Source organism: Pestalotiopsis fici (assembly GCF_000516985.1).
Source record: "Pestalotiopsis fici W106-1 unplaced genomic scaffold PFICI_Scf_4, whole genome shotgun sequence".
NCBI lineage: Eukaryota > Fungi > Ascomycota > Sordariomycetes > Amphisphaeriales > Sporocadaceae > Pestalotiopsis > Pestalotiopsis fici.
In genome coordinates, this window is record NW_006917094.1 from 658141 (window position 1) to 682160 (window position 24020).

At 49.7% G+C, this 24020-nt stretch overlaps 6 protein-coding genes across 6 annotated transcripts; 3 read left to right on the forward strand and 3 right to left on the reverse strand.

Annotated features, from left to right (window-relative positions):
* Positions 1-479: 479 nt before the first annotated feature.
* PFICI_06179 (uncharacterized protein) lies at positions 480-2275 on the reverse strand (the record flags this gene model as incomplete). Its single annotated transcript, XM_007834760.1, has 4 exons — positions 480-639; positions 699-1845; positions 1884-1949; positions 2002-2275. 4 exons carry the CDS (start codon positions 2273-2275, stop codon positions 480-482), a joined length of 1647 nt encoding a protein of 548 aa, XP_007832951.1.
* A 1093-nt stretch (positions 2276-3368) lies between these two features.
* PFICI_06180 (uncharacterized protein) lies at positions 3369-4221 on the reverse strand (the record flags this gene model as incomplete). The annotated part of the gene is made up of 4 exons (XM_007834761.1): positions 3369-3551; positions 3619-3698; positions 3762-3843; positions 3904-4221. The coding sequence occupies 4 exons, from the start codon at positions 4219-4221 to the stop codon at positions 3369-3371; spliced, it is 663 nt and encodes a 220-aa protein (XP_007832952.1).
* A 2339-nt stretch (positions 4222-6560) lies between these two features.
* PFICI_06181 (uncharacterized protein) lies at positions 6561-8122 on the reverse strand (the record flags this gene model as incomplete). Its single annotated transcript, XM_007834762.1, has 3 exons — positions 6561-7682; positions 7772-7879; positions 7937-8122. The coding sequence occupies 3 exons, from the start codon at positions 8120-8122 to the stop codon at positions 6561-6563; spliced, it is 1416 nt and encodes a 471-aa protein (XP_007832953.1).
* Positions 8123-14524: 6402 nt separating this feature from the next.
* Positions 14525-15583, forward strand: PFICI_06182 (uncharacterized protein; the record flags this gene model as incomplete). Its single annotated transcript, XM_007834763.1, has 1 exon — positions 14525-15583. The coding sequence occupies one exon, from the start codon at positions 14525-14527 to the stop codon at positions 15581-15583; it is 1059 nt and encodes a 352-aa protein (XP_007832954.1).
* A 1108-nt stretch (positions 15584-16691) lies between these two features.
* Positions 16692-18177, forward strand: PFICI_06183 (N amino acid transport system protein; the record flags this gene model as incomplete). The annotated part of the gene is made up of 2 exons (XM_007834764.1): positions 16692-18062; positions 18121-18177. The coding sequence occupies 2 exons, from the start codon at positions 16692-16694 to the stop codon at positions 18175-18177; spliced, it is 1428 nt and encodes a 475-aa protein (XP_007832955.1).
* Positions 18178-22549: 4372 nt separating this feature from the next.
* Positions 22550-23449, forward strand: PFICI_06184 (uncharacterized protein; the record flags this gene model as incomplete). The annotated part of the gene is made up of 2 exons (XM_007834765.1): positions 22550-22736; positions 22815-23449. The coding sequence occupies 2 exons, from the start codon at positions 22550-22552 to the stop codon at positions 23447-23449; spliced, it is 822 nt and encodes a 273-aa protein (XP_007832956.1).
* Between the last annotated feature and the right edge of the window lie 571 nt (positions 23450-24020).

Sequence of the window (24020 nt, forward strand, 5' to 3'; positions counted from 1 at the left end):
AAGGCGTTGGTTGCAACGTTCTTGACTCGCAGATATCATGAGGACTAGTGCACATTTGATTTAGAAACCTTGAGTTTGCTTGGAGAAATTGCTTATCTATGATGAGATGGTATTGATGGGCAAAGGGCAGGACTTGTCATTAGTTTGCTGTCTATCAATTGATACTTCTTGAAAAGAGATTCGTAGTTACATGATTAACAGCAGTAGAGGGTCTACATCAGCAAGTTTTGAGCATCTTTTTGAAAGACGGTATTAACCTGCCGCCCACAGGTGTTGCTTTCAAAACTCGCTCTCGTTGATCTAGGCCATAGGGCAAGGGACGTGGCAGCCTGGCTGGTCAATTCTGCATATACCGAACATCAGCCCGACACAATCTCTGTCATCACGTACACTCTTATCCACGTCCTCATTCAGGCTTGAATTGTGGTGAAGAAGTGCGAAAGCACACTATTTGCTTCTTCCAGCCAGGGTGTAGCTCATCATAACTTGTGTACGAAAGAATCCTTGGTGAGACCTCGAAGTTTCTTTCCCCAGATCCAAAAGAAGATACTCGTTGCACAGAATATAATAGTCAATGCCATGTTGACTAGTATTGGCGGTCGAAACCCACTCTGCTCCGCCCACGGAGTCAAGAATTTGCTGCGGATTGTTGTCAGCTCTATTCAACTTTGATCATGGCCATGATTTAAACAACGTACCTGACGCCATACCCCCAGACATTCTTATTGACCGTGATGGCGACAAACAAGGACCCGGTGACGGGCTTGTAGCTATCAATGGCATACGTCGACGCAATCGCCGGAAGAGCCGCGACCTGCATGCCGAGACAGCTCCACCCGACAATAACAATGACCTGCCACGGCCAGTGGTAGTCGTAACCGACCGAGGTCACGACGCCGCCGATAATCATGACCACGATGTACGGTATCATGGCGGGCAGGCGCATCTCGGGCTCGCGCACGCCGCCGTTGCGGCGGGTGAGGTAAGCGGCGACCCAGTCCGACCACGGGCCGTTGGTCAGCAAGCCAATGATGGCGCCGACCAGGACGGCGAGATTGAAGAGGCCAATGGTTTGCGGCGAGTAGTTGTACGGGGGCGCGGCAAAGGCTTGCGTTTGCGAGAGGTTTACGACGAGGTACATGCTGGCCGTAAAGGACACGACAAAAGACGCGAACTCGACAATGGGGAAGATATGAAGATACCAGGGTACCCATAGTTCCTGGAGTATGCTGCCGTGATATTTCTGGAAGAGTTTGAATTGCGCCTTGCCAGGCTTGCCGCGGCCGAGCCACGGGTCTTGATGGGTGACGGCCGGTGTCAAATCAGCTGGATCGGTCGACGGATTGGTCTCTTTTGCTTCCTTGGTGGTGAGAACGCCTTGATCGGCAGCAGTAGTGATGTTGGCTTGCTCAAGGTTGGTAGGTCGAGGGTATCGCGTTTCTGGAAAGAGACATATATTGAGCACAAAGCAGGCAAGCAGCAAGCCTGTGTTCAACCACCAGAAATTGCGCCAACCAACATTCGATGCCATGGCACCCGAAATAATGGGCCCCACCATGAGCGAGGCAAAGTACATGCTGAAATATAGCGTCTGGTACTTTCCCCGATCGTGCAAGAAGATGATGTCGGTGATGATTTGTGGCTGAATGGTCTCGCAAGGACCCGCAGCCAGACCGTTCAGGACCGAGGCTCCCATGAACGAGTTATAGCTGGTGGCACGGGCTCTCCAAATCGAAGAAATGGCACAGATCAAGGTGCTGACAATCAAGACTGGCCTTCGTCCGTAGCATACAGACAGCGGAACCCATATAAAGTTGCTAAAGCCTAGCACGAGAATGGCGACGCCTTGGACAAGTTAGCCATGCCCGATGGAATCGCTGTACGGTCATACTTGCCGGTGAACTGAATCGCGTCTGCTAGACTACAGTTCCATTCGATTATGTACTCCTCTATTCACGTCAGTGTTCCCCACGAACAAAAGCGCAATTAATCCAGCCGTACCAAACATGGGAGCATTGGCCAATGGACCGAGGTTCAAAGCGACCGAGAAGAGGGTGGCACAGAACATTGTGATGGCCTTCCATCTCGGTGTCCAGTTGAGGGGATCGTGTTCGTCGTCGCTTGGCTGTGGCACCAAGACATTTGCGCTCCCGTGGGCCGATTTCACAAAATGGTGAGTTCCAACATCCTTCATAATCTCCGTCCCGGGATATATCTTGGTGTGCAAAACCTCCTCGAGCTCCTGAATGGCTTTCGCATCGAGATTTTCGTCCATTGCACTCAACCTTGAAGCGGCAGAGGTGCCGGCAGTCTGTGTTTTCGGATGCGTTGAGGATAGTGAGAGAATGAATCAAGACATGAGATTGCAGCTGAAAGTTTTCAGTTTCAGCGACAGATCAAGTTGTTTTCATTTATTCGTTCACCGGCCAAGTAGCGTGGCCACCGTCCGTTACCCTGCAGCTCGCGGGTTCCCCAAATCCCACGGATTCTGATTGCCGGGGTCCTACACACCCATCTCAGTATTCGCTACCAGATCTCTGGGCATGTAAGGAGGTGTGCTACCAATCTGGAAAATGAGCATCATCGATTGGAGACGTGTTGTGCTTACAAGGGCCTCTGTATGGCGCGTACATTATACGCAAGATACGCAGAAGAGTACATGGAGAAAAGTCAAGGCAATAATCAGTGCGGGCTCCTAAAGTATAGTCAAAGGATAATATCTTCAACGAGTAATTTCAAACTATATACTAATTGTAAACGGAAGCGAAATTTGCAATAAAATCATGTAGATATTCTCATCCCACAAGAGCTACCACACTCACTTGGAGGCCTACGACCTATCGGGGTTACTTCCCAAATCGTCGACGATTGCTCTCCAAACTTGCTACTCCGCACTCCGCATCGTGACCCGGCATGTAAGACCCCTGCTCCGGGGAGGACAAACACATGGCACGTGGCAAATGACATCAATACTGTGTACTGTGTAGTCCAAGACTTGGGGGTTACCGCCCCCTTGCATTGTGAAATGATGAAGCGCAGGGTCGAATCATTCAATACTCTGTTTATTATATACAAACACGCAACTGGAACTAGGGAAAAGCGTGTCGTCGCTACCAATGTCAGCCATTCGACCTCTTTTGGAACTCGTAGTTGGCATGTTTGCTAGCAAACACGAAGGAAACATGGCTGGACTATTGATGTGATAGGTACGAGGATCACACGGGATGTGTTTCGATTAGGTCAAAGACTTGTACGGCTCCCACTTTTATACTTTGGGATGCATTGAACAGATATTTTGTCCATGTTGTGATGAATATAATTCTCTATCGTATCTATTGTGAGCTCTGAGACATTACCGCGAGGGTTCATCATGTTGTACCCTGGACCTTTGACAAGACAAAGCTGGTCGCATCCGGCCCGTTTGTCTGGACGTAGCTCAAGTGTACTTGTAGACTGTTACCACTATCACAGAATAGATCCCCCGTGTTGCAGAACGAGGCGATGCGGTCGGTTACAGCACCGCAAGACATTATGTCTTGTCGTGGGAAGCGCTACATATAACAGATTAGCCTGGGCAATAAATGATGGGAATTGTTCCCTGGCAATCAAGAAACTTACCCCTGCGTTTTGTGCTGTGCCAGCATTGAATGTCTGATTGGGAGTATTGCTAGGGTCGCCCATCAAGACTACGGCCGCGACTGCAACAAACAAATTTTTAGCGACACGATATTACCAGCTATTGAACATTGGGATATTGTTACCATTGTCTGAAGCCACCGCAGAGGTCGTGGCGAATCCCGTCTCGGAAGTACCACACAGCACATCCATCGTGACTTGAGCACCCTGTGATATCATTATTAGTTTCCTTCAACAGCCACGGCATGAAATAACAAGTAAAAGTACCTGAGAATACCCCATGAGCACCATCTTGGCCCCAGGACAGCTCGTGGTGAAGTTCTGGACGAGCTGGGTCATGGCGGCAACGCCCTTGCCTTCGGAAGACTGATAGTCTTGGAGCGTCGCCGGGTAGTCGACCGCCGTGATGGTTGAACCGGGAACCTGGGCCGCTACATCATCGGCCACGGCGCCAATGATGCCAGTACCCGGAGCCTCGGTCGATGCGCGGGCCACAATCATGCCGACGCCGGAGCCGGTGGGACAATCTTGGGCGTGGCCGAGAGACCATAGTAATGCCAGACTAGAACTCTTTGTGAATCTCATGGTGAGGGTTTGTATTTTCCTGGTGACTTTGGTGATATTGAGCTATTCTCGACATATAATATCGCTGTGGAATGGACAAATGCGCTTTATATACTTTGTTGCCCAATCTCACCAATCCGATATTCCTCGGCTATTCACATCGCGATTCGACACCGTTTTTGGACTGGATCATGAAATCATGATTCGTGAAGCCGTCACTATCGTCTCGAAAGCTACGAAGAAGCAGTACCTCGATGCGCTAGCAATATTCACAAAATCAGACGAAGTAAAGGGTCAATCAATTCGTCTCGCTGCGGCTCGGGACATTGGATTGATCGAGAACCAATTTGCGAAGATTTCGGTCGACATTCAGTCATCTGATACCTGTAAGGTAACAGATTTGTACATTGGATGAAGCACGCCGATTGAGGCTGGCAAGTTTGGGAGCTTTGACTGAACCATCCCAAAAAAGGAAATGTTTGCTAAAACTCAAAACTCGGATCGTGCCGAGTTGAGACGGACTATACGATCTTGGGTGCTTGTAATTTGCGATATTAGGTATGTAGTCAATTGGAATTCTTCCATGAAATGTTCAATCCCGCTTTAGTTTATGGAGCGTCTAGAAAGTAAATGGGGGCTCGGCCTCACTTTCGCTTGGCTTGAGAAACGTGGCGGCACTACCCCCAAAGTAACGTTTGCGAATAAAGAGTTTTGACCTGATTCATCTTCACTTGACTTGGCCAAACCAGCACCACGAATATATATTTATTAGCCCCAAGAAAGCAGAAGTTTTTGGCCATTATGATGTGAAATATCTTTGTATTAATTTGTGTCACGCAAACTGACAACGACCACGGCGACAAAACTGAAACAGACGAACTTGGCGAGAGCATGTCCGCGACTGTATCCGACCTATGCAATCCTGTGGCGACCTTGAGGCGAAAAAATCTCTAAGTTAATATGATGAAATATGCAGTAGACACATTCCCACCAATGCCACGCACGTGAGTTTTGTTTTTGTTTGACAGTCTGCCCAGCCCAAACGTTTTCCCGGTCCTTCCAGTCACAATTTCTCCAGGAGAGAAGCCGGATGGAAGAGGGACATGAGAGAAGAAAGAATAAGAAAGGAAAATCCAAATCAAACATTGTGCACACTTGAGTTCAATCCATTACCTTTGCCAAATGATACAAGCAAAGAGCCAACTCCCAGAGACCCTCGGGGGGGAAGACACAACAAAAGAGGAACCAACACAGAAAACATGCGTACCGTAGAGCTCAAAGGCTTTTTCTTTTGGATCATTTTCCGCCACCAACACCCAAAGAAAAAAAAAAAAGCTCAGATGAACAAGAACAATGCGTGCTGCAGAAAATCAGATCTGTGGCCCCATACCTGGCGATGAAAATTCCCCCAATGTTTTTTTCGTCACATTTTAGAAATTCAGTCACTGATCTCAGGATAAAGGAAAGGAAGGGGATAGTAAAAGGAAAGGATGATAAGAGAACGCCCAAGGATGGTCGGTTTTGTGCCCACTCTGAATGTGAATAGCTTGTCCATTGGGACATTCCTCTCATTGACAGCGGATTTTTTTTTTGATTTTTTTTCAATGCAAGTGCCACGCCAGACACAAGTGCAGGGAAAAACAAGCGAGGTCTTCGTTCTCTCGGATGTACGGAACCAGGGTGTTTGACATGAAGAGGTGTCGGGTCAGGGACTCAGGGTTCGGCAAGTTGACCACGACCCGGTTGCACCTCTGTCTCTCGAGTGATGTATGTGCTCGTCGGTGGTGGTATCGGAAAGACAGCCTAGAGGACGCAAAACATGCGGTGCCTGCATCTTGCACAACCACACCAAACCCCCTCCCCCCTGCGGGCCACGATATGTCAAGTCCAGTGCCGAGCAGTGTCTGGGTGTTTTTGATTCGCTCGATATTCCAGCAGACAACCAAGGTCCGAGCCGATTACCAGGATTATTGTGCTGCATGTGGCGATTTGAGCTCATATTGGGTTGATAATTGGGGTCGACTGTCGAGGAGCGTTTGTAAATCTGGCAATGTAACCTGAAAAGATTGGTAGCTCTCGAGGTTTGAGTTTATGCTTGAAGCGTTGACAAGTTCCTTGCAAACCATTAATGAAAACAAGTAATCCCTCCCGCCTATCACACCCCTCCAGAACCATGAGAAAATAAATAAAGAAGCAAACGTGGAAAGAAACGACAAGCGAGGATCTTCAATGTGCCTGACAGGCATGGAAAAAAAAAAAAAAGAAAAGAAACTCCCCCGCTTCAAGGTAGCACAGCATTAAACGTGAACACCATGATTCGGCAGCCATTTTTGGAGAGTGGTTAAGAAAAAAGGAGAGGACTATGCACTGCGGAGGTTACCACCAGAACGTCGGTGCCCAGCCGTTTGCAATGCAGCACTAGTTCTGCCGGTGCCAGCCACTGATGCAGGAGGAGCTCCGTTGGCAGAAGAAGCCGCAGCAGCTGCAGAGACCGAATACCCATGTGCTGCTGCTGATGCGGACGCATGGGACTGTGTATCCGGAACATAGACTTGGCCATTCGATAGTACGGATCCGGCACTGGCCCCGCCAGCACTCGAGTGCGAGTCGCGGCGGGATCCGTCGAGTCTGTCGCTGTAAATGTAACTGTCCGAGTCGTGAAGGGTGCGGTACGAGGAATGATCGGATCCGTATATCGAGTCGCCCGCAGCAGCAGTAGCAGCGGCAAGACCATGATGTGCAGACGAAGGTGCAAAAGAGGTGTCGGCATGGCCCGATCTGCCCGACATGTTGGCTGGGTTGCTACTCGTTGAGCCGTACGTCACCGGGGTATCAAAGCCCGAGCCCAGTCCATTATAGCCCACATCCGACGAGTGGACAGATGAGTTTTTGCTGCCAGTGCTGCCATAATGACCTGGTATACCATTTCTTCGGTAAGTGGATGTACTTGAAAAGTTATTACGTTTGATGATGGTAGGAACGCGATCAGGGGAGGTAGTAGCAGTGGTGAGGGTTGTTGCCATACCGGACAAGGATAGCGTTGGCAGCTCATGGCCCGTCGCTGGACGATGAACGAGATTCCCGTACGTGTAAGATGATGCCTCGGAATCCACGTATACAGGAGGAGCTTTTGTGCTGGACCCGTACCGACATCCCGAGACCATGTGGACTGGATCACTGCTCATGTGCGGATATGAGTAGTTGAGACCATAGTCGACCGAGTCTTCGCCAAACCCACCGGCGCCCCATCCCGAGACACTGGAGTAATAGCTTTTGCCTCCACTGCTGCTGCTACTGCTGCCATTGTAGGGGTATGCGCTGCTGCGATAGGCCATCATGTCTCCAGTCGTCATGTCGGTAGCATACTGGGAAATGGCATTGTGTGAAGACGCACTCCCCCGAGCCTGGTATGCACGAGCGGCGTCCATGGTGTATCCAAAATCAGAAGGCCCATCGCGAAGAGGGGTCTCGGTTGAGGATACCTAGAAGGAGAAGAAGAAGGGTTTAATTCAGCATCCAGGAGAGCAAAAGACGGATGCGTGTTTGGCAAGACCAAGCGACCAAAACTTACACGCAGAAAGAGGCAGGGCTCATGACCTGCATTCTTGCAATTCGAACATGGAGCGCCGTTTCCTGGGTCACCACTACATCTGATTTTCCTCTTGCGGCAACGTCCACACTGGCCATCAGGTCAAGATCAAGCATTTGCCAGAGACAGGCGGGTTGAAAGACTTACAGCCACGGCGATCCGCTTCCGCGGCTCCTTTGACTCATCATGTTCACGCTCGGTCATGGTCGAGGCCCGGATGTCGTGATGGGATTGCAGCTGGAACCGGCGATCAGGGTATAAGGGGTACGGCGGACAGGCCCGGCTATATCGTCGACCTTCTTCGCTTGTGTTATAGATGGTTGGAGTTACCATTGTACTTGATCAGTAAAACGGACGGTTTTTTCTTTTTTTTCTTTTTTAGACGCAACAACAGAACAAAGCCTCCCCAAAGGTTGTGTGTGTATGGTCTTGGGAGATGTGGGACCCACGACTCCTTTGCAACCGATCGATGATAGAAAGACAATAGAAAGAATGCCCACTGAATGGGAAACAAAAATCCAGGGGCCCGAATGTTTGACAAGCTGGTCTCTCGACTTGCAGACCTGGAACATGGGCTTTATGAGCTCGAGCTCTCAGGTCACTGTCTAACTCGAGTGTTTCAAAAAGAATCTCCCAAAGGTGGTGAGGGAGAAGAATCCTAGATCAAAGAGCACACAAAACAGAGAATTGGAAACTGCAAGTTCCATACTTGTATACGCCGTGACACGATTACAATCCAAGGCCTACCTCCCACCCACCCCAACACACGGTCACGGATAGTTGTTTGCAAAACAGAGATTGGTCGCCCCCCTCAGAGGACCCATATGGACAAGATGTCATATCATCATTTTTTCCACTCTCTTTCCTCTCGAGACCTGGCCACGACATACCTGTCAGGTATTATTTTTTCCTCCTCTCTCACACACGCCACTCTCTTGGCCTCTCTGTAGCCAGTCAATTACTGTGTGAGTCCCTTGTTGCACGCTGTCGGGTAGGTGCATATCTTTGGGGAGGGGGGGCTGCCATGTGCAAGAATTGGGGGTCCGCATCCCAAGAGCCATACATACATCTGCGTATTGGCTCGATCGGAAGGACTTGTAAGCTGCAGCTCATAGGGCTTCTGCAAACAGCTAAGGTACCTGCCCAGGCCCCAGGATCTCTCGCATAGCGCAGCAGAGCAAGATTACAACAACGAGGCTTTCGAGAGTCTGGTAACCACAATCTCGATTAAATCTCTTGGGGGGAAATAGAGAAATGGGGCAACGGGCTCCTGCTGTCTCAAACCACCAGCCTATCCCGCCAACAGCCAACCATTGCTTTGCCACTGCTGTTGATCAGGATACCTGGGCAACGTGGTGTGAGTAACAACGAGTAGGAGCATTAATCTTTTGCAGCTCCTTGTAGGTAACGCAGGTGAGCGTCACTGGCAGTGTGACTTGCTTGTAACAAGATGTGTCGGATGGTACAGTATGGGAGGGGGCTCTCAGCCATCCACTCCTTCTTATGTGACACGACCCACTTACTCACTGCCTCTTGCTGCAGTATAAGCGGACGAAGACAAAGCTGTGACCACCTGCTTGCACTCTTTACCGGGTTCGAGTAATACGTACGTCACGCACATTTTGGGTGGGAGGGGGGGAGGAGCCTAGCATGAACAGGTAGCCAGACTCCCCAGTGGGATATCAGAATCTCGGCGAAAAGCAAACAAGGCGAGGTTACTATCGCCAACGGTCTTTGTCCTACGACGCCACTGTAAGAAACTTGCAAAAGGATCAAGACCCAAGACGAAAGGCAGACCAATACATAGAGACATGGCTGAGAGCACGAAAACCATGCGACAACATCATCCATCACATCAGCGCAGGCCCCTGTGTTACCGTCACAATTTGGTACACACTCCCTAACTGCGTTAAAGTATTGCATGTCATGGTGCCGATATACTAGAAATTCAAAGCCAAGTGAAGAACACTCTTCAAAAGTTAGACATGCAGAGTAAGCAAGCCAATGGCAGCCAAGAATACAACATACAGATCTTGTGTGGGAATTATACATGCATTAGTTTTTTTGGAATTCCTCTTGGCCTAAAAAGGCCTAGTAAATGTGACAGAATGCAAAAGACAGCAAACTTTGTATGATTCTTGGGGCTGGCCTACCTGTCATTGTTTGCCGGTAATATTAGATCATGAATCGTTTGAAAGCTTTCACAGACATACAACACAAACGCAAGAAGGGCCCCATCTTTGAAGAATTTCGCACGACGAGAAACGTTACACCGACCCGTTCCATGCAGGTGAGAGATAGAAAAAGAAAGAAGAAAGAGAAAGATCCTCGCAGTACGCTCTAGATGGAAACGTGCAAGTGTAGCCGCTTGCTTTTTCAAGGTCTTCTTCTGGTCATAATAATAATAATAATAATATGTGGGGATTTATCCGGAAACGCCATGCAGACAGACCATTTGTTTACAACGTACGAAGTATCTCTAATAAGTCGAACCAGGGCTCGGAACCAAATATAGGTGTGTGAGAAAACGAACGCCAGCAACGGGACCCACTGCTACAACCGCATATGTGAGGTAGGTGGTGGTAGGTAGCTCCTGGTACGTACATGGTTAGCTTACTGACAGCCTTGTGCTGTGTGATAGATCATATTCATCACAAGAGTTGCAGACCAAACAACTTTTTGGCCGGCACGAGAATTCATGTTCAAAAGTATAGATGGTAACATTTCTGAGCTTGACAACGGTACGGAAGTGTCAATGTACTATCCGATTTGCCAGCCTCGAAAGTTGAACCTGCAGCAACGAAATGCAAGGGAAGAGGAACAACGCTGCAGAGCCACTCCACCAGCAGCAGGTCCATACATTTCTCTTCTGCAGCAATAAAAAAGTACAGTCTTTAGCTCTTACTTGCTGGCCGAAGCCAAGGCCTCTCTCTCTCTCCTCTTCTACGCAAGCCCACCTCCATGCATGTTGCCGTTACAGACCAATCTATCTCTCTTCCCTCTGTCGCATGGTCCCGACATGCTTGCATTTGACATTTATAGATACTACCGAGCATCAGACCTTCTCGAGGGAAGAATATGATGCTTGTGTTTGGTCTACAATGTAGAAACCTCCATGATAGCTGTGACTTGTTCAACACAGGGTTTCCGTTGATCCATATTTGAAGATGACACTGCATTTGTGACAACGGGCGAAATGTTATGTCACTCGGAGAAATACGCGGCATCTTGTTAATCAAAAGGCGTGTGTCCATTTTCCCAAGGCAAATCTTCCAAGACCAGTAAAGCTGGACGGACGGCCATGGAACAAAGTGTGGGGGGTTCCATATGGCGACACACTCGCTTGGTTGCCACGCTTGAGACTAAGGAAAGTCGAATCGAAAGCCAATTCTTTGCTTCCAATGTGTGCTAGAGGGTCTGTGATTTTTCTCAAAATCGAAAATTGCTTGGCTGCGAACAAACTCTTCTGCTGACTCAGGTTACACATGCTGTGCCGGCTTGAGTAAAATTGTCTCGAAGGAGTCCATAGCCGATCGATCCATACAGCAGCCAGTTGCAGAATGTATGGGAAAACACATCCTCGCAGCGCCATGCTTCCTTTCCCATCATATATGTCAAGAAATAGAATACCAGCCACGCAACGGAAAATTTCTTACTTCTCCCCCTCACAGCAGCAACCACCCCTTCCTTCCGGGATACTGCATCGTCCGCAGCCCATCCCGTGGCCCCAGGTTATGCAGGTATCCGCGCAGGTGCGACGTATACAAGGGCTTTTGATAGGCCCCAAATGATTTGCTGCTTCGACTACTGAGACATTGGGGGCCAATAATCAATCCATACAGCAAGCTACCGCTCGCACGCCAATGAATCGACCCAAGTCTGACTTTTGTCGATGGTGAGAGCGTCTGCTGCATATCATGATTGACAAGTATATTTTGGGGTTTGGTCTTTGGTTGGGGCTCAGAATAAGAGCTAGTTGAGACATGTTGCCGGGAGGAAAAACGAACAAGTTCCGAAAACCCAGGGACCCCATGATATGAGCCATGATTGGCTTGGGAAAGCAACAATTGTATACAAACGCCCAACAGTCATTAGCCGGGCAGACTTGCACATGGGTGTTGATATTTTGATATTGCGAAAGGCTCATCCATATGCCAGATAGGATTGCGCCACGATTGACAGCAGAGCCGCGACACGCTTTTCATGTGCCAAGGACGTTTGCTTCGTATTCTTCTCTTGGCCCCTTTCCAAACATGTAAAAATCTTTTGTTTGTGCGGCGGGACATCAAGTCTACCTCGCAGGGTTGTCTTTTTTTTAACAGAGCATCAGCCTCGCCTAAGATGCAATGTTGTTTCCAAACACAACTCGGCCAAATTTGTTTCGAAATGAGAAGTGGGCTTTTCCAGAGGCGAGAAACATAATGATTGGCCTCGTTTGAAGTTCCTGGTTTGTCTCCAGCTTGGTCACACAGGGAAACAAAAATATCACCGTGTCAATTCATGATGGAGTCTTGGGTGGTGTCTATGCTGCCTCCATGTCTGAGCCATGTTTTCCTTGATATCCTCAAGACTGGGTGGATATGCAGAACAGACTCCCAGGGTAGAGCGTCGCCGGCAGACAATCGCTCGGGCTGGTCCAGGGGTCTCGTCGACAGCAGGCGACTGATACATCACTTGACGGCTGCAAGCAGTAGGTACGGCCTCGTGGATGTTGCTGATCCGGGACAACGTCCAGCATGGAAGAACACAGTAGACTTGACGCACTTCGAGGATGAGAAACGACAGAAAAGTGAATCATGCTGCATCATGCATCAGGCGAGACATGAGAAAACATGGCAAGCTTGCCTGCCTGTGCTTACTTGCTGCTTCAAACACGTCCCCCGCGAGATACCTGTCATCTCAAGTCTTTAGCTCTGCAAAAGGAGAGCAGATGTTCAGGGCCCTCAGCAGGTATCCGAGTCCCGCTGCAAACGAAAGTGACGCTCTCCTCAAGAGGTGGTGGCATCCCTTGTCCTTATGCACTTTTCCTTTTCTTCCCACGCCGTCGACAGACAGACGATCGATCCCAATGCTGGCAGCGGAAGCAGGACTCGACGTCCCCGGTCATTTGATGCCCTGACTTGCCCTGTCCTGTCCTGCCTCATTCCACTCATACATACATAGCTCATGAGCCAAGTCTGATACGGTATTTGGAAGGGTACCTTACTTAGCCTGGGTAAGGTTTACGCGTGGAAGCGCGTTTTGACTAGTCCAAGATAGAAAATTCGAGCCGACGGGGCTAAACTAGGCATACCTAGGACCTCCTAGCAGCAGTGGGAACTGGAGCGCTACGGTCTAGCAGAGGCCGTTGCTTCCGCTAGGAGTTTTGAACATGATGGCGCTATTGCTGCTCCCTCCATGATCCAAGGGAATTTTGCCGGTTGGGAAAATTTTTATATGTAATTTGGTTGACACCAAAGCGTGTTTGAATTTGGCACGACTTTGATTCGTATGAAGACTTGATACTGATTTTAAAAGTGGCTAGGGGTATTCATCATTAGGAGGGCTACTCACAAGTTTTGCTGCCAGTCTCATCGTTGTGGCGCCTTTTTTTTTTTTTCTCATCGGGACTCGGACATTACAACTGGACTGGCAGTTCAATGTTCGAGGTGCGACAAAACTAGTTGGATCGTAAACGGTACAAGTTGTAATGCGAAAAAAGAGAAGCAGCAGCAGCAGCATCTGCTAATCTGGGGCATCCTGCATAATCACTACGGGTGTCTCCGCATGTCCAATCCACATGGAGAAGGGTTGGTTGGATCAGTGAATGGTACGTAGGATCAATCGATAGATGAATAAGCCATCGACAGTATGTAGTAGGTAGAGTGCAAAAGACAATCATCTCCCTCTTCGACGTCCCGGTATCATCGGCAGAAAAATCGAACGAGGAAGGAAAACTTTGATCGCTGTGCACAAAGCGCAATGACGTCGACCAACAAATCAAATCCCCCCAAACCCCATGTATGCAACAAATTCTCTGGTGCTTACGGCCGGGCCCTTTTTTTTCTTGCAAGATTGCATCCAAGATGAAAAAAGCTTCTTTTACTTTGGGGGGTTTTCTCTGCAGCCATGAGGTTTACAATATCAATTTGTACAAAGTACTAGTAAACAGCTACGTATCATTTAAAACCTATCTAGGTGGGCAGGGAGAAAAAAAAGGTTATTACGGTAAGGGGCCATCTTTAGGCGTCGTCGTCGTCGTCGTTGTCTCGTGCGTTGCAACCAGTACACAGTAACATGGGGAAATGGGGCAGATTGCAACGACCCCTGTGGCTCGGCAAGCAAGGGCACTCGCTCGGCTCCACGATCCTATTTGCGTAGTGCCGGGCGCTCATCAAATCAGGTAGGGCGGTAGGCTGGTAGGGCACGGGAATAGGTCAGCCAGGTACGGCACATTGGGGAGCCTCAGCTCTTGGCCACGAGCGGGCGGATGCTTAGTTTTGACTACAATCCATAACTCCATAATCCCGCTGGGACGGTCGACGCTTCGTTGACTTTTTCTGCATACATCAACGTACATACGATGGTATCGGGTGTAAATAAAATACCCCTTGTCATGTACCAGTGGGGACTGGTCCATGCTGCACACCACACCAATTTGGGTGTGGTGTGCATTTGATATGTTTCTCGTCACATCGTTCTGTTTCCCAACGTTACCAACTTTTCCATCCATTTTCAATAACGACGATAACGACGATGGGACGCGGACGCCCTGCAGGAACGCATACAAAGCAGTTGACGGAACCAGAACGTGAGAGGGTTCGTACCCTCTTCTTCGAAGGTTGCCGTACACAAAGAGATATCGAGAAAATCACCGGATTCCATCGATCCCAGATCAAGCGGGCTATCCGCGATGGATCTGCCGTTAAACAGCGCTCGGGAGCTCCCCCCAAAATGACACCCGAGCAAGAACAACAGCTAATTGCCTTCGTTACCAGTGGAAAGCGATTTCGATTCATGTCGTGGCTTGAGCTTGCCCTTACGTTCCTCGGCGGGATTTTTGGTGTTTACACCGTACGCTCGACCCTTCGTCGCCACGGGTTCAAGCGCTACGTGGCCCGAAAGAAGCCTCCGCTGTCGGACGAAGCCAAACGTCGACGAAAGGCTTGGGCAGAGCAGCACCAACACTGGACGATCGAGCAATGGTCCCAGATTCTGTGGACCGACGAAACCTGGATAACTGGAGGCCGCCATCGCAAGGCGTACGTAACGCGACGAGCCGACGAAGCCCATCACGAGGACTGTATCTTGGAGAAACGGCAACGCAAGCAGGGTTGGATGTTTTGGGGCTGTTTCTCGGGGGCAACCGGTAAGGGCCCGTGTTTGTTTTGGGAGAAGGACTGGGGCACGATTACGAGCGAGACGTATCGAGCTCACACCGTCCCTTTGATCGATGGATGGATACGACTCTGCCGCCGTGATTCCCGTAGGAATCTGGTGTTAATACAGGACGGTGCGAAAGCCCATTCGTGCTACGATACGAGAGAGGATCTCCAGGACCGTGGTGTTTTTATTATTGACTGGCCCCCTTATTCACCGGATCTGAACCCTATCGAGGCTGTATGGAATAAAATGAAGGACTACATCGAAGAAAACTACTGGTACGACGAGAATCCGTCGTACGATCGGCTTCGTCGCTACGTTCGAGAGGCGTGGGATTCAATTACGGAGGATTATCTACGGGAACTGCTTGCGACGATGCCGCAGCGCTGTCAAGATGTGATCGCCGCTGAGGGTGGTGCAACGCACTGGTGATGCAGTTAATTCAACTCAATACAATACACCATAATACAATTATCACTTACATCGAGAAGATTCTACGTTGTGACCGGATCACCACATAAAAACCACGCTAACCTGGTACGGCATAGAACGGTGGCTATGGCCCAGAACCCAGTTCCCACCTGTACACGTGAGGGGTGATTTTACTTGCCCATCATACCATAGTACATGACGGGAACCCGGGGGAAACACGCGCGAGCGGGGAAACAAATCAACTTTTTGGGAAGATTTGAATTGGTAATTCTTCGCGCACATTCTGGTTCGTCGTTATCGCACTAGAATCATGTTTTCATGAGTCGACAAAACTGAGCCCAGTCCAATAAGCGGCTCTAACATCGGTCAAATGAAGTAATAGAAACTTTGCGTGAGGCGCGGCGATCCACAAAACAGACGCTTGAGAACCACTCCCGGCCTTTTTGTAGTACATAGTACTCGACCGTCGTCGTAGCCACCCCAACCGACGAGACAGAGAGGGAGAAAAAAAAGGATTTGCATTGCTAGGGTCGTTTCCTTTCTACGCTGGGTAAATTGCCGATTTCAGATAACGTTACCTGTTCTCATAGGATCAACGCACTGCAACGTAAAGAGTGCCATTTCCGTCTTGTAAATCTTGCAGTCAAGCCCGTTAGCCAAGATGGGACCCGGGCACGGGGGGCCACTGGCACTGGACTTTGATCGATGGTCCGTCGGCCGCCGCCTCGACGTCATGCAGGGTCGTCGCTACTATTACTTCCAGACCACCACTACTGCCTACTACTGATACTCACACTACGAGAAACTGGAGTCACTGGACCTCCTCCCACTCTCCAGTTCTTCAGATCTGCTATCGGTCCTGCCGCTGCTGCGTATAACATGACCCACCTAGGGCAAAATCCATCACCCGTATTTCGGCGTCCTCCTTCTTCTCGTCCTGGACCGTTCTATTTATCTAGGTAGTGATGCCCTCCTATAAGTGACCTTCCCTTCCCGCCCTCCTCTTCTCTCTCTAGTCTTGGATCGCCTACCGCCTTTCTCAACTCGACACCACACCGACACTCTTATACCCAGCGGTCCCATTTAGAGGACAGCCCGCCAGTTCAACATGGCCGACCATCATGCCGCCAACATCATCGAGTCGTCGGACGACAAGTCCAGCGGCGCCAGCCTCGATGGTTCCAAGGGACAGCCCGAAAAGTTCATGGCCCCGACCCACGCCTCTGGGGACCAGCATGTTGGCGAGATCAGCGAGATCGAGGCCCAGGGCGTCGCTCACTTCAACCGTCTGGGCTGGAGGCGTCTGACTGTTGTTCTCATTGTCGAAGCTATTGCCCTCGGAAGTTTGAGTATCCCCGGAGCCTTTGCTACCCTGGGTATGGTTGCTGGTGTCATCATGTCTGTTGGCCTGGGAATCGTTGCCATCTACACCAGTTATGTTGTCGGTCAGGTCAAGATCAAGTTCCCCGAGGTCAAGCACTACGCCGATGCCGGTAGACTGATCGCGGGCCGCTTTGGCTACGAATTGGTCGGTGCCATGTTTGCTTTGCAACTCATCTTCCTGGTGGGCTCGCACACCTTGACCGGAACCATTGCTTTCCAGAACATCACCGACAATGGTGCATGCTCCATTGTGTTTGGTGTTGTTTCTGCCATTATTCTGCTCCTCCTGGCCGTGCCCCCCTCGTTTGCCGAGGTTGCCATCTTGGGGTACATTGACTTTGTGTCCATCATCGTCGCCATTTTGATCACCATCATTGCCACTGGAGTCCAGAGCTCTCATGCCGAGGGTGGTCTGGCCGCTGTCAACTGGTCTGCATGGCCCAAGGAGGGCCTTACCTTCTCTGAAGCGTTTGTCGCCGTTACCAACATCATCTTTGCCTACAGTTTCGCCGTATGCCAGTTCTCTTTCATGGACGAGATGCACACACCCAAGGATTACGTCAAGTCCATCTGGACTCTTGGCCTGATTGAAATCTTCATTTACACCGTGACGGGAGCTCTGATCTACGCATTCGTTGGCGCCGACGTCGAGTCTCCGGCTCTGCTGTCTGCCGGCTCTCTCATGTCCAAGGTCGCTTTTGGATTGGCATTGCCCGTCATCTTCATCTCTGGATCCATCAACACGACCTGTGTTGCGCGCTACATTCATGGCCGTATGTTCAAGAACTCGTATATTCGCTTCATCAACACCAAGATGGGCTGGATCACTTGGCTTGGCCTCATCACCGTGGTGACCATCATCGCATGGATCATTGCAGAGGCCATTCCCTTCTTTGACGATCTTCTGTCCATCTCCTCGGCACTCTTCGTTTCCGGCTTTACCTTTTACCTCCCCGCCATTCTCTGGTTCCAGCACATTCGGGAAGGATCGGTCTTTGCTAGAGAGAACCTGCTCAAGACATTTGCCAACGCTGCCTGCTTCCTCATTGGTATTGTCACCCTTGTAGGCGGTACATACTCGGCCATTGTCGATATCGTAAGTTGAACTTTTACACTCTTAAGAGGAACAGCTTTGCTAACTACTTTTGTTACAGAGAGAGCAATATGCCGCTGGAACCGTGCGTGGAGCATTCACTTGCTCGCCGCTATAAATGTTTTGTCCTGTTTCTTCTAGTTTTAATACTGCCAGTCACATGCCCACGGGGAGTCTAGGGTATGGTTTTACAAAGAAGACATGGTCTCGACTGGGGGGATACTAGAGATGATCAAGGAGCGACATGATAGAGCGTTATTATGATGTATATATAGAGATGACATAAGCTTGAATAACGAATAATGATTGATAAGAATTGATCCGTCCAACTATAAAATATCTTGCCTTTGAGAAAGTATAGCCTCGCGATGATATATCGTAAGTCGTGTAACTCGTGTAACTTGTCCGACTGGTATAGGACTCGATCTTCTCGTTCTTGAAAGTCGCCACTTGTCTCAACGTCTCGTCTCTTTACCCGTGTCGTATTGCACGGGTTGGTACCCAATGCGGAGTAAATGCTCAGACAACGTGGAGTCGTATTTCCATTGATAATAGTTACCCTTGGTACCCACCGTTCAGTACGCAAGCAGTCAAGGCACGGGTGAATTCGGGGAATCAGCACGCGACATTGATCAGAAGCTGGCCATAACGTACGAGCAGGTTTCTCTAGCCTAGAGGGTCTGGACTGCACGAATGCTCGACATGCTCACGTGGGTTTTTGCCCAGTACACTATAGTATAGTCTGCTCGTATGGTGGAGAGGTTGCAGAAACGGGCAAACGGGGTATCTCGCCACGAGGTCACTCCCTCCGAGGCCTGGCCAGTAAGGGCTTGTGGTTCTTGAAATTATACAAGAGCTACGTACTCGGCGGACGTCAAATATCACAGACTCGGTATGGAGTGTTGGGCAAGGTACATATATATATGTCGTTGGTTTTGAAGATGAAAATACCAACCTCGCATCACAAGTCATGTAATAATTCTAGAATATAGGCATATTTTCAAGTTTATACCTGGAATTCTGCCAACGTTTCCATTCCATGGGCTTTTCCTCCCATTTGCGTTCTCGGCCAATAATCCCGGGTTCATTGGGTATTTCTATCGATATTCGACTGTCATCAAGGGGTGGAGTCCCGGTCATGGCAAAAAAAAAAGAGAGGTGTGGATTTCCATGATCAAGTGTGGAGTCGATGCCGAGGGACCCCGAGTCGGTGCCGGAGTGAACTCGGTTGGGATGGCGAGGTTCGCTCTCCTCGCCGGAGGGGGAGGATATGGGATTAGTAAGCTGGAATGAATCGACAGGTATTTGTTTCAAGAGGGACACTAGAGTCACTGTTCTCAAGGTCGTAGATTTTTTTCTTTTTCTGTTTTTCCCCCCGGATATGAATGTACAGGTACGCAATGGCCAAGTTCGGATTATCTCACATATACTAGTATAATTCCAGCAAGACCTACACAGCAAGAACCCCCGCAGTCGATCCACTGAATACAGTACGGATCGTCTGAAACCTACGTATATTACACTAGGTTAGGAAGTTCTGAACGAAAAGGTTCCTGACCCGAATGCTAGGGTCAAGCAGTGAAGCAAGTAAAGAGATCATGGTTTCATGTCAAGTTCATATTGATTGCTTTGCTGCATCGTCTTTTACCAATCGAGGGAAGCCCATTGAATACAAGCCCCCTGGTTCGTCGGTTCTGGAGGTCCGAGCCAGCTTGTCACGCAAGGGCCGACGTTCAAACCACTGCGAACAGACTTCGAAACGAAACATTTCCCCCGCGTGGGATCATCATGGCGTAGCTGGTAGGGATACTACTTTGTGCCAACCTGCATCGCGCAGCAGAGAGCCAGCGCAGCAAGAAAGGGCTCATGATAGTTTGTCAGATATCTCTTGTTTTGTATTGGTGTCTCGGCGTTCAAGGGCGCAATCAAGTACTACCTCCCCCAGACACGTCTTCCTTCTAGCGCTGCCTCCTAGTGGCAATGCTGGTGATGCGGATGCTGATGCTGACAACAAGGGCCATCAGATGTCAATGAGCTAAATGCGTTTACGGATTACAGACTTGAAAGGCTTCAGACTGGATGCTGCGCCCGAGACGACGAATTTGGTATTTGGGGTTGGTAATACATCTTCAGCCTACTCGTAATGAAGCCTCCCCCCCCCCCCCAACAGGGACCGTCTAGCACAACCACCTCTCTCGCCTGACAGTCGGTTGCCACCATTGCATTGGAATGACAATTCCCATCCCAACGCTTTGGGTAATATACACGAGATGCAGAAAGCACGCGTCCAATATGAAAAGACGTCCAATGTAGCCCGGTGTCAAGCAATGCTCTGCATGTCCTGCATTGCGAATTGCTTGCTCTATGCATTCTGACCGAGTTGGGAGCGTGGTTTGTTTCAAGGATGGCAACCAGTCCCTTGGAAACCCACGTTATATCGGTTGGCACATGAAGCACCAGCACCCGAGTGCGCTTCTGCTGCCATGCACACTAGCCAACAGTCTCCTTAGTCGCTCTCGTTTTTTGCGCATTGGACGCCGCCGCCGCCTTGTTCGCGTTATCCTAAGCAATTAGAGTTTGCTCAATCCTCCCTCATTAGCGATATGGTCTGATGCTCTCCCGGCAGTTAAAGAATTTGACTGCGCAAACCCAAGCCGGGCCAAGGTCAGCGCTGTCGGCCTTGAGGATGAGAAGCGCGCCCCCCTCAGAGCTATTCAAGGGAAAGCTATATTTGTGCCTGGTAAGACTAGTAAAGCGGATGCTCACCTGAATGAGAGCGAACAAGTACAAGCCGGCGGGTATATCGGCCGACCGACCAACGAGAGATGCAGATTACGCCCAGGATTAACCATAGCAGCCGTTTTCTTTTTCTTTCTTTTCTTATTGCTACAACATTGGAAATCGAGTGGCCAGCAACACACCATTCCCCCCTCCCCTCCCCTCCCTCGACAAGCGATCAAAGGTGGCAGTGTGGCGGTTGCGCGTCAGCCGCCCGCGCGGAAGTCGCTTCGTCCGTCTTTTTTGAGACAAAACTCTGCCCAACGGCTAATCCATGAGTATACTATATCCTGATCGCGCCAGCATGAATACGTAGATGACGAAGGAGGATTGTTTGTCCATAACAGGACTGAAGCGGGATTGAAAAGGCTGTGTATCAATATGGGTGTCCAGCTGAGCTCGCGCTTCAGCGGGGTTTCCCATGGTAAAGAAATTGTACAGTACATTCAATTTCTTGTCCTCGCAGCTGGGCTTGCATTGCATTTGACCCCATTCCGAGAGGACTGCCCGCCTTGCCGCAACCCGAATCTTTGTGGGCTCGGGATATGTACGTGTAATTCCTATGCCGCATGAAAAAAGGTAGAGTCGCTTCGAATGTGGCAAATGCCCCATTCCAACGCCGCCACCCTCTGAGAAAAAAAAAAGAAGAGACAAAAACAAAAATCAATAGTCTTGACCGGGGAAGGTGTTCAAATGTTATCCTGCGGTACGGTAATACTACCTTACCAAAGCGGAAGAATGCCATCCCTCTCGGTCACCGTGGTCTAGAAAGAAAATCAAGTCGTCCAAAAGGCTTGCCGGCTCCGAGATGAACCAACCGGCCCTTCCCATACCTACATACACTTGACCCATGACCCCACGTCAAGACCCCGGACTTTGCATCGTAGTATGCATTGGCTTATTACCTTTGTACTGTGTATGCTAGGTAGGCACGAGCAAACCCCCCCTCCCTCCCCCTTGCGGCGCACGTTTGTTGCTTTGCCAAGATGAGATGTGCAGGCAAGGGTCTTGGGCTCTTTGGTGTTGGCGACATATGGCCCAGACTCACAGCCCTGGGGGGATCAGATCGCCTCTCCCTCGCGGACGGATCAGTTTCTTATTGTAACTTTGCCCACGAACAAGACACTACCACTTCAGGGTGGTGCACCACGAGTCGACTCGTCTCTTATAACACTTTGTATGCATACGGGTGACGGCTTACGCTGCTTCGCCTAGATTGAAATGTAGGAACCATGAGCGTTGGTTGAGTCAGTGTGGTTTGGGACTATTTGAAGACAGTCGTTGGCACCCATTACAAAAATTTCACTTGCTTTTCATTTCTATTCTTCCAGCAAATTTATGCTTGAATAAAAAAATTCACAAAAGGTCAAGCAGGATACCCCAGCCTCAGTGGTATCTCAGCATCAATTACGGAAAAGACTCGATTTGTCTCTTTAAGCGACCTCATCTCCACCAACCACTTCCATTTTTGTTATTCTAAGCGCCCACGGCCGCACATCGGGCCTCTCTACCCGTTGTTTAAAAAAAGAACATAATTTGGCCTTGCCAGTTCTTCTTGTGTCCAGGGTTGCTTGCTTTGGCTGCTGCAGCCTTCTTTTCTGGAAAATAATATATTATTTCCCCCACCCCAATCCTTTTGGGGTCCCTGATCTTTTCATAGATCTGCGTCGGTACACACTATAATTGTCCTAATAGACGGAAATCGATTCATCATGTTGCCTCAAAGTCTATTAGTTGCTATTTCAGCCTTGGCAATCACGTCTGCCGGTCCTGTGAGGAAAAGATGCGATGCTTCTTCCGAGATTGCTTCTACCACGTCCGTGGCAGCAGCTACATCGACGGCCACAGCGGATGATGAAACTACTTCGCCAGCATCTCCAACGTTACCCGTCACTGGTGGTAAGTCCTTTTTTGTTTTTCATCTATCCAATACAATGTGAATGTTCTTTATTGACATGATCTTCGTTTTCTTTTCAGGCACAAGTGAACTTCCCGCCGCCAATGGCACCCTCATAGCCGTGGCCGTAGGGCATGGTATACAAAACTATACCTGCTCGGCCGCCGGAGTGACCGCCACGTCCATTGGCGCCCTGGCCGTGCTGTACGACATTACGGACATATACTCGTCCCTGTCGGCCGACGAGCAGACGCAGCTGCCCGTCAACGTGCTGCGCACCACGGACCTGCCGCTCAACCTGGCTGAGACCACGGACCCGTCCAACCCCTACGCCGCCGACACGGCGGACCCCTTTCCCGCCGACGACGCCGACCTGACGGTCGAGGGTGTCGACGGGCCCTTGTCCGTGCTGGGCCGCCACTACTTTGACGCGGCCCTGACGCCCACGTTTGACTTGTATAATGCCGACGGCGGAGACGGCCTCCTCTTCAAGGGCGGCAAGCTCAGTGGCGTCAAGGCCCCAGCCTCGGCGGATCCGGGCCTGCTCAATACCGGGGCCGTCGACTGGCTCCAGCTCGGCGACAAGGGCGCCTCCATTGGCTTGACCGAGGTCTACCGTGTCGTCACCGCCGGAGGTGGCCCGCTTACTTGTGACGAGGCGGGTCAGGTGTTTAGTGTGCCATATGCCTCTCAGTACTGGTTCTATGACAGCTGAGTCGGAGCATATTGGTCAAGATTTTTGCATGGTTTGGGCGTTTTCCAAGGAGTCATTTTTCTTTTATGCCGGGTCACGATGACAGCCGACAAACTATACTTATATCCCCCTAATTGATTTCTTGCTAGGTTAGTTGGTTTGGGTATATAATGTTGCTATAGAGGTTTCAAAAAAGTACTTGAACCTAGATGTATATAGTGATCATGGATTTATTACTCTGTGCTCGTGTTGTTACCAAAGTCTACCATGAAATCTTGTGCGAACATGAAAATGAGAATACCTATCAGGCACCAAACAATTCCACACTGATAATGAATCAAGACGCAGTGTGAGAGATGAAATGTCTTGGCTGTGAAAGTTTTATAATCAATTGATAGTAAATATATTCTGTTATGTTTTTTCTCCCCGAGAAGCTCTAGAGCGGCCACGTGCGATAACTGTCGCTTTCTTGGTGTATGAAGAAAAGCCATGCCGCTTGCACCTCAAATTGTGTCATTGAAGATTTGGGGGAAAAACAAAAGGCACTACGGTAATGTTCCTCTTTTGGAAAAATCCACACTTCTTGTTTTCT